We start from the raw sequence: 9,629 nt of genomic DNA, 5'->3' as shown, positions 1-9,629 counted from the left end.
GGCCGAGGCCCAGAGCCGGGACATGCCTGCTCCAGAAAAGTGGCCTTCCACTGAGTTAGCCCAGAAGCTCCAAGTCTAAGGTCATCAGGAAGTTTCTGTTGGTCGTTGGCTCCTAAAAGATAACTCACTGGCCACAAAACCACATGCATGACAGAGACCTCCGGGCCAGGGGGTGTGCTCAGGGGACCTGCTCCTGCCCTGAGCCTCCCCACCTCCAGCCTCCGTGCTGGAAAGCCCCACCCCATCCCTCAGAACCAGGCCACCCCGGCCCCTGGGGGACAGTCTGGAGTGAGCCCAAACACCCCTGCCTTGGTGGAGAGAGGGGAGAGCAAAAGGAAGACCACAGATGCAGGCAGGAGATCATCTGGTTTTATTTAGAGGCTGTTGGTCATATGGTGGGAAGGCATATAGGGTATAAAATTACAAACGTTTAGTTCACTATACAAATCATTAAGTCTTTACAGGTCATTACAGAGTCTTTGGGTTTTTCTTAACTCCCATTTCACATGTAGGAAATCAACAGTCCGCCAATCAAAATCACTTCCTGTGTGAACCCATATTTACAGAACTCCACACACACAGAGGTTCCAAGACACCCCCAACACGATTACTGAGCAGCACGCAGAAGGCACGAAGGCTTCCTCCGAGAAGGGTGCGCACAGGGGCAATGGGGTTGGGGTCTCAGGCTGCACAGCCCGTCCCGGAGGTGAGGAGTGACAGACAGACGGACGGAGCAGCAACCCTGGAAGCTGGAGGTGTGAGAGCAGGCAGGCCTCCGCCAAGGGCGGCTCATCTTAGCCCAGAAAACCTCCCGATGGGTTTCACAGACAAGGAAGCTTAATCCAAGAGGTGGGAGAGTAAGGAAGGGGCAGGGGGTGGGGTCGGAGGGAGGGGGTGAACATCTCTCCCAAGCCTTTCAGACTCCTCGGGCTGTTCACAGCTCACTAAGCACCCAGGGCCCTTCAGGCCAGCCTGGCCAACCTGACTCAGCCCCATAGCTGGGCTTTGTCACCCTCCTGCTCCCTCTGGGCATCGCGGTCAGCCACCCCCACTGCCTCCCCCCCCCAGTCTCCTGGGGTCTGGGCTGGGTGACCATCTCAGAGCAAAGCAGGAGGGCTCCCACCTGGCCTTGACCTGTCCTCAGGCAGCCTGGAGCCCCAGGGCCACACAGCCCCCCACCACTCCTGCTGTCTTACTAAATCTCAGAGCCTGATTGCTGATACTTAAAATGAGGTCTGTCTGTCAGCAAGTCAAGGACAGAATACAGAGGGAAGGGGGAGCCCCTCCCTCCCGCCCAAACACTCTCCAACCACACCCAACCCCAAAAATCCTCAGGGCAAAGGACAGCCTGGCTCCTGGCTCTAGAGACCACAGCCCTTCAACTCACAAGGTGACATCAGTCTGCACCAAGGAGCGAGGACAGATGTGACAGCCTGGGGCAGGGTGAGCTGCCTGCCCCAGCTGGAAGACGACAGTCCCCAAGCCCCCAGGAAGCCGGCGACAGCAAGAGAGGGGCCAGGGCGCTCCAGGAGTCTGCTCCATCCATCCACACGCTGACCCAAGGCGATGTGAGGTCGTGAAGCAGAGTGGGGAGTGGTCCAGGGAGGTGGGGGACGATGGCTGGCTCCACACCTGCTGTGTCCTCCCAGAGCTCCCTCACTGCCCTCAAGGGTCCCAGGCCACCCAGGGGCCAGAGCGGGGTCAGGAGAGCCAGGCCAGCCACTGCCCTGCCAGCAGCGCTGATGGATGAGGGTGCCTGGGGTGGCCTACACGTTGACCTCCTGGCTACGGGGACAGCTCACCAGGAGGACCAGTGACATGGCCTTCCTAACCACAAGCATGGGCCCAAACTCACATTCTGAGAAAACCCCAGGCAAGCCAGGGGCTACAGACTCAAGAGCAGCAACAGTGTTTTCCTCCCAGGAGGAAGGACCACCTCTGCACACAGGGGCCCTGGCCACTGCTCCCCAGTCCCAAAAGCACGAGGCCAAGGGCTCTAAGGAGATGCTGCCTCACTGGGTAGGGACACCAGGCCCCGGTGAGTGCGGGGCAGGGCCGGTGGGAGATGCTCAGGCAGAGGGAACTGGGGATGTTTGCAAGGCAGGCCCCAGGAAAAAGGAGAGTGAGACCTCCCGGGACAACAGGGTTGGAAGGAGCTGACCCACATCACCCAAGGCTCTTCCTGGCCTCTGTCAAGGTTGGAAGGAGCCAACCCACATCACCCAAGGCTCCTCTCAGCCCCCGCAAGCTCCAGCCAAAAACCTGCTCAGGGCAGCGACCCTGCTGTCATCTCACCCACTTTAGCTCAACCAGCAACAAAATGAGTGCGGCCCCTCATCCCCCAGTTGACCACCCGAGGCCGGTTCTGCTAGGCTGTGACGCCCGCCGCGGGGCAGGTGGGCCCCAACAAGTACTAGGCTCCATCCTTGAGGATCACAAACACCCCAACCACTTTCTGGTTCCCCACACTGTCTCTGCAAGTGTGGGGTGCACGACTTTCTCCCCTTGGGCAGCTCACAGGGCTCTGGGAGCAAGGGCCGCCCTCCCAGGGGCAGGAGGGTGTCCACGGAGGACCTCACACTAGAAACAGGTCTGAAGGAGAAGGTCAATGCTGGGACGGAGGTTGCGCAGAAAAGCTAACAGTTAAGAGCACTTGGTTCAGGCACACGCCTTGCCTGGCAGGGGCTCCCCCAGCAGACCAGCAGAGGACAGGAAGGCAGTGCCAGGGGTGGCCCCACAGACGGGACCCCCGGCCCCCTGCAGACCTGGGATTCCAGCAGCCCTGGCCCTGAAGGAAGGAGACAGGCTTCTTGTGGCGGAGGGCCAACCACCAGCCTGGGAGCTGCACCCAGGGGATGAGAAAGATGCCCTCCACCCGAGTCAGGGCAGCTGTCACAGGAAAGCCCCCCACCCCTCCCCGGAACCCCCGGCCAGCTGTCCACTGGGGCAGCAGATGGGAGCAAGGGCACACTGGGCCAGGTCACTAAAACCTGCAGAGTCCGTGCCGGGCTGCTGTGCCCTGGGCGGGCGGCGGTCCAGGTGGGCTGGGAGCCGCTTCTCGGGGACACAGAAAGAGCCCGGACGGGGAATCAGAGGCTAGGGCTTCCACACGCTGAAAAAAACAGTAACTCTCTTGGTTTCAGCCTGTTCACTGTGAGAACCCTTCCAGCTCCCAAGCGAGGAGTATTTGTTGAGATGAAGGGGTGCGATCTTAGACTCCCGGGCCTGTCCCCCATTCTAAATCTAGCTTGGGGTGATGAGATCTTGTTCCAGGCAGGTGAGCCCATGGCCGGCAGAGTCTGCACACAGCTCCATCCTGTCCCATAGTCCCAGAGGCGACAGGAGGGTGCCTTGGCGTTAGCAGGCCGGGTCGTAGAGGCCTCTTCATCCTAGCTCCTTCCTGTGGCCCCTTACAGCCCCTTCCAGGGGCAGGGAACCAGGGCCGCCTTCAAGTGAGGGGCTTCATGTTGCCGGAGAACCGAGTTTTGTTGTTCTTTTTTTTTTCAAGCTTTCTGGCTATCATTTTTAAGTCTAAACATGAGAACTGAGGAGGCAGCCTAGAATGCTGTGTGCAAACTCCAGCTCTGAGCTTCCACCCTCGACTGCACGGTGTCCCCAAATCTTGCTCACAGCACAGGCCCAGTGGCTCCCGCGATGACAGACAGGGAAGGCAGCCGAATGTTCGTCACCAGGTCACTGACCACCACCTTGGTAATTTGAGAAGCACTGATGGAAAAAGGGCTCAGGGCCAAGGCTGTCCGGCCCTTGGGGCCTAGAGGCCCCCAGGGGTGAACCCCGCCAGGCTGCACCCCTGGGCTGAGCAGGCATCAGGGCACAGAACTGCCATGAAGCTCAACTGGTCTAAGGATGCTCCCAGACCCCGAATTGCACCAAGGAAGGCCGTGACGCCTCTGAACTCAGAAGCACAACCACCACCTCCCGTCTCTGCTGTCAGCTGAGAATAAGGCCACTTGTGCGTCTGTGTTTAAGACACAGGGAGGAGCTGAGTGTCCTCTGGCCCCTCCAGGAACCCCCGTCCGAGGCAGCAGGCTGGCCGTTCCGCAGCAGTCACGGAGGCCGGTGATATGCAAGATGGGCCCTGGGTACCGGTGCTGGGTGGATGATTGTGGCTCGCGAACAATTTTAGATTTTGAAAAAATAAATATAAATAAATATATTCCAGGAACCCTGTTAAGGGAATAAATGGCAAAGAGAGAAAACTTTCCAGGTATAAAGACGCTGAAACTCCCACAAAGACACCTCTAAGAAACCCTGTGGAAAGAAACAGGGAAAGAAGGGGCAGGCCCGGGGCCCAGGCACTTAGAGGAGCCGGCACTTGGGGGGTGTTGGGGGTAACGGGTGCAAGCCAGGACTTGAGGCGCTGGGGGCCGCCTCCATGGAAGTGAAAAGGCACTAGCTAACAATTATGTTTTAAATTAAGAGGTTAACGGGGTCACCAGAATAGAGCAAAGAGCAACAGCAGCCGTGAGTGGGCAGGCCCAGGGAGACAGCGGGGACCTCACTCCGGGCTCCTGGAACCTTCCACCTGAGGTCCGGCTGAGACGTGCCCTCACCCCCTGGGGAGAGGGAGAAGCGGGGGGGGGGGTGGGGGGGGGGGGGGGGGAGGGGTGGGAGGTCACCAGCCCCACGTCTCCGTGCAAAAAGCATTCCTGGCCTGTCTCCAGGGAGAGCGGCTGGCGGGCCCCCCAGAACTGTCCCCACAAAGGCGCGGAGGGGCCCGGCGCCCTCTGCCCATCACCCCGGAAGGCCGGGAGGCAACTGCTCCGCCGCTCAGCTGGCCCAGGACTTGCGGTTCTCGGGGTTCCCGTGGCCGCGCTCGGCCCGCAGCAATGTGCCCTCGGTCTTGGCCAGCGCTGCCGTCAGCGAGGCCAGGTTGGAAGCGGAGCCGGAGAGCGGGCCACTCCTGCGGGGCTCGGGGGCGCCCTGCAGCCGGAGCCCCGCGCTGCGCCGCCGCCCTGCGCCTGCTGCCCTGCGCACGCGGCCCGGCCTCACCAGCAACCCGTAGCCGGGGTTGCACTTGAAGTACTGCTTCCCGCCGATGGAGCCGTCATTCTTACCTGCAGGAAGAGAGGAAGGTGTGGAGGTGGCTCCCAGCCCCAGAGGATCCCCGTGCGCCCGAGCAGCCGCGCCCCGTGGAAGGCGTGGGCCCGGGCAGTGCCTCCCAGGCAGCACCGGTGGTCACTGCAGACAGATCCCTGTGGCCTCAGACACGGTCAAGGCCTGGCCACTTCTGATGCCCACGTGCCAAAGCAGAGCCCCTCCTCCCCCTCGGCACTGACCGTTTTCAGTCTGGACAGTCAAAATGCAAACCAAGCAAGGTGGTCATAAGGTAGAATGATTATATTTTCTAACTCTATTGGATGGGAACTGGCAAATTACCGAACTGAAGCTAGAGAGATGGGCTTCCTTGGTGGCTTGGTGGTAAAGAATCCACCTGCCACGCAGAAGACTCGGGTTTGAGCCTTCGGGTCAGGAAGGTCCCTTGGAGGAGGAAATGGCAACCCACTCCAGTATTCTTGCCTGGAGACTCCCACGGACAGAGGAGCCTGGCGGGCTATGGCCCATGGGGTCGCAAACAGTAGGACACAACTGAGAAACTAAACAGCAGCAGCTAGTGAGTTGTCAGCCTCGTGTGTCAAGGCAGGGAGAAGATGTTTCCTTCATAAAAGCAAAGAGAAAATGCTTTAAGGTGAAGAACAGCACGGGGCAGGGGGGTGAGGAGTGGGTCCCTGATCCCTACATGTCCACCAAGCTTCGGCTCAGGGAACGGCTGCCCCACCCTGGGACACACTGGCAGGAGGGAGAAAGGCAATCAGGCCGGCAGAACTCAGTATGTTGGACACAGAGAGCCCCCTATATCTCCTCAAGAGAAAGTACATCCACATGAAACTAAGATGAGTACTCCCTGCTGCCACACTCGCAATGGCCCAAAAGTACAAGTAACCCAAATGTCCATCAACTGCCAAGTGGATGAACACCACGGGGCATCCTTACAACGGGACAGCACGGGCCATAAAAAGGAACGAAGTGCTGGCAGGCCGCGACTGGCTGAGCCTGGGGAACTGGAGGAGTGAAATAAGTCAGCCACAGAAGCTTGGGCCTTTATGACTCCATGTATATGAAAGTCCAGATGAGGACCTTTCATATCAATTTTGACAAGCAGTATAGATTAATGATTTACCTGGGGCTTGGGGAGGGGAGTGTCCTGCTTATCGACATACGGCTTCTTTTAGAGGGTGATAAACCCATTGTAAAATCAGGTTGCACAACTCTGGAAATACAGTAAGAACTGCTGAACTGTACCCTTTAAACTTCTGGATTTTTTGTTATGTGAACTGCATCACAATAAAACTATTCCCAAAAAACAAGAAAAAAGCTGCTGTCCATTTGCTATATACAATGTAGCTAGACCTAGAGAGCATTAAGCTGAGTGAAATAAGTCAGACACAAAAAGACAAATACTGGATGTTATCTCTTGCATGTGGAACTGAAAAAATAAAACAAAGGGCTATAACAAAACAGCAGACTCACAGACGCAGAGAACAAACTGACAGTTACCAGTTGGAGAAGGGGAGCGGGAGGGGCCAGACGGAGGGAGGGGATTAAGAGGCACAAACGACTGTGTATAAAATAGGCTACAAGCAGACAGTAAATGGCCCTGGAATACAGCCTGTGTTTTATAATAACTTTAAATGCAGTATAATCTGTAAAAATCTTGTATCACCAGTTTGTACACTGGAAACTAATACTGTAAATCAACTGTATCTCAATTAAAAAAAAAAAAACAACAGAAAAACAATTCCTTAAGCCCTGCCCTCGGTTTTTCTGCAAATGATGTCGTCTTGGCTTGGAGGTGAGCCGTTCTATAAAGGAGACTCACCTCTCCTTCCGTCCTCCTGCTGGGGGCCCAGGAGCCTGGGGGTGTCTGGGGAACACCTGAGGCATCTGAACCTCCACACGGGCATCAGGGTCTGTAACCTGAGCTAGTGCTGTGACAGTTCAAATGCAGCCGCTTCTGTGACTAAAAACTAAAATCCAGGATTTAAATTCATTATCGAATTAATATTTAGTAGCTTTCAATGAATGTCTTAAATTTCTGACAAATCTCTGCAGGTTAAAAAAAGAGAGAGAGAATCTGACTTTAAAACACTTAAGAGAGTCTTATCTAGAGAAAATTCCTGATTTTGAAAAGTGGTAACTCCGGGGCTCAGAGAGGTCAATGATGTGCCCAAGGGCACACAGCAGGTGCTTGGCAGCACCCACACTTTTCGGCCAGACTGCAGTGGGCATGGGGGCAGGAACCTGTCCCAAGACAGAGGTGGGGGATTTAATGTAAGGGGATTTAGCATCACTCACCTGAAGGTAAGTCCAGCTCCACTCCAACCCAGGTGCCCTCCTGAAAGTCGGTGGGTCCCACGTATCTCACGATGCCCGTCTTATTGGTGCCCACCGTCACATATTCGCCCTCCTTGAGCCACTCTGGGACCTCACTGGCTTCTTCAGAATCTGAGGAGACTTCCAGCTTTCCCGGGGCCTGAGCCCCCGCGCCGCCATCCCCCAGGTCCTCTGAGGCCAGTGGGTCCTCTGCGGTCCCTGAGGGGCCACCGGGGTCCCCGCCAAGCATGCGCGTGAACGACTTCAGCTCCGAGGTCCGCACCTTCTGGATCCTGAATGGAGAGGCAGGAGCGGGCGGCTGGAACCGGGGGTCTGAAGGCAGCGGTGGCCTGGAGACGTCGGGCTCTGGGCCGGCAACTGGTTTCCCCTGGGGCTGGGTGTTCTCTGGCTTCTGGGGGGCGGCAGGGTAGCTCCCGCTTGCCTGGCTGGGTGATGGCGGGCCCGCTGCCTGGTTCTGCTTCTCTGCAGACGCCCCAGCTGAGGCCAGGGCTGCACCGTTGCCCGGTGCCTTTCCCTCCACCGAGGTGGCCAGGGGCTCGAGGGTGGCCAGGCCAGGGCCCGGAGGGGTTGAGGCTGTGGCATCCAGACCCGGGCCACAGGCATCAGACAGGGTGGCGGTGGAGACGCTGTGCGAGAAGTAGCCGCTGGATGCTTCGCTCAGGGGGCTGGGGGGCCCATCCCCACCCTCGGGGGCGGGGGAGGTGGGTGTCACTCTCGGGGGCCCATCACAGGTCCTGGGCACAGGGCTGGCAGGCGGGGCCACAGGCATGTTGGGGGCCACGCGCAGCCCCCCATTCTCCCGCTGAGCCTGCAAAGGGGAGAGTTCAGAGTTAGGCTTTCCTCCCCAAAGCCTCGAGGCCAATCCTGCTCTCTGTAGAGACAGATAGCTCTGATGATGGGAACAGACTGGCCGTGCAGCAGGGCGGAAGGTTCCCACATCAGCTCTGTGTGCAACCTCTGAGCACGGATAACAGAGGCCAACAGGCGCCAAGCCACCGCTGCCCCTCCCCGCCCTGACCCGGACTGAGCAAGGCAGCCCCGAGTACCCCTCATTGCCACCCCCCCCTTCCATAAAGCACAGCTCCTGTAGCTGCCTATGATAGTATGGTTTCTAGTTCAGAATTACACATTTGGTCTTAAGTGTCTTGCTCTTTCGTATAGGACCCCTAAAATGCTTGGGGTTTCCCAAATGCTAGAAACAATAAAGGTTTCCTGATACTCATAACAAGCCCCTTACGACCACATCTGAGTTTATGTTAAGGAGGGTGACTTTTGAAAAACCCCCAAGGGAGGGGCTGGTTGCCAAGGGGACCAATCACATGACTAGAAGGTTGTAAGTTTCCATCCCATCCTTGACCTCTGGAAAGGGGCTGGAGGCTGACTCACTCGCCAATGGCGAACGATTTAATCAACCACACCTATGTAATGCCCTCCACAAAACCCCTAAAAGGACAGGGTTTGGAAAGCTTCTGGGTAGGTGAACACGTGGCAATCTGGGCAAACACCATGCCCAGAGAGCACAGCAGCACCCTGCCCTTCCCCTGCAGGTCTCGCCCATCTGGCTGCTCCTATATTACATCCCTTTCTAATAAACTGATAGTCTAGTAAGTAAAATACTTCTCTCGGGTTCTATGACTCGCTCCAGCAAAGTAACTGAACCTGAGGGAGGGATTAGGGGATCCTCTGGTCTGGAGCCCATGGGACTTGGCGTCTCAGGTGGGGGCAGTCTTGGGGGGCAAGCTGAGGGGATCGGATGCTGTCACCAGAAGACAAGGTCAGGGCGGAATTAACTGTGGGACACTCCCCTGGTGTCAGAACTGCCTGGTGGTGGGAACGAGGACGCAGGGCGGCCAGCTGGGCAGGGTGGTACAAGACGGGCAGGCGAGCCTTCACATAAAGCATGGCGCATGTGAACGCCGGACTCCCTCTTACACCTCCTGCGCTCAAGCCCAGAGTTCCGCTCTCTCGGGAACGGACCCCCTGCCCAGCACCAACTTCCTGGGGAGGCTGAGAGGATCGCTGGAGGCCAGGAGACCACTCTGCTCCTGCAGAACTGAAACGGTGGCCTTGACGAGGGATCCGGACGTGCCAGAGCACAACTCGGGCAGGAAGCGATGACCCTGGAGTCTCTGGGGCCAGGAGGCAGGGGAATGGGAGGGACAGAGGCTGCCTGCAGGCTGTACCCTTCCCCTGAGAGCCTGTCTTTCGAGACA

General features: G+C 57.7%; 1 protein-coding gene across 2 annotated transcripts in view; it reads right to left on the bottom strand.

Moving 5' to 3' along the window:
* Positions 1-347: 347 nt before the first annotated feature.
* Positions 348-9,629, bottom strand: part of KIF13B (kinesin family member 13B) — a 213,177-nt gene continuing 203,895 nt past the window's right edge. For both annotated transcript variants that reach the window (XM_055428055.2, XM_088837822.1), the window contains exons 39-40: positions 7,378-8,224; positions 348-5,078 (exon numbers count right to left, since the gene is read on the bottom strand). In XM_055428055.2, coding sequence (XP_055284030.2) covers positions 4,792-5,078; positions 7,378-8,224 — 1,134 coding nt within the window. In that variant the 3' untranslated portion in view covers positions 348-4,791. The remainder of the gene's footprint in view (positions 5,079-7,377; positions 8,225-9,629) is intronic.

This window comes from Moschus berezovskii, chromosome 7 (genome assembly GCF_049115385.1).
Source record: "Moschus berezovskii isolate FMDL1 chromosome 7, NW_MosBer_1.0, whole genome shotgun sequence".
Lineage (NCBI taxonomy): Eukaryota > Metazoa > Chordata > Mammalia > Artiodactyla > Moschidae > Moschus > Moschus berezovskii.
This window is presented reverse-complemented; position numbering and strand designations above follow the sequence as displayed.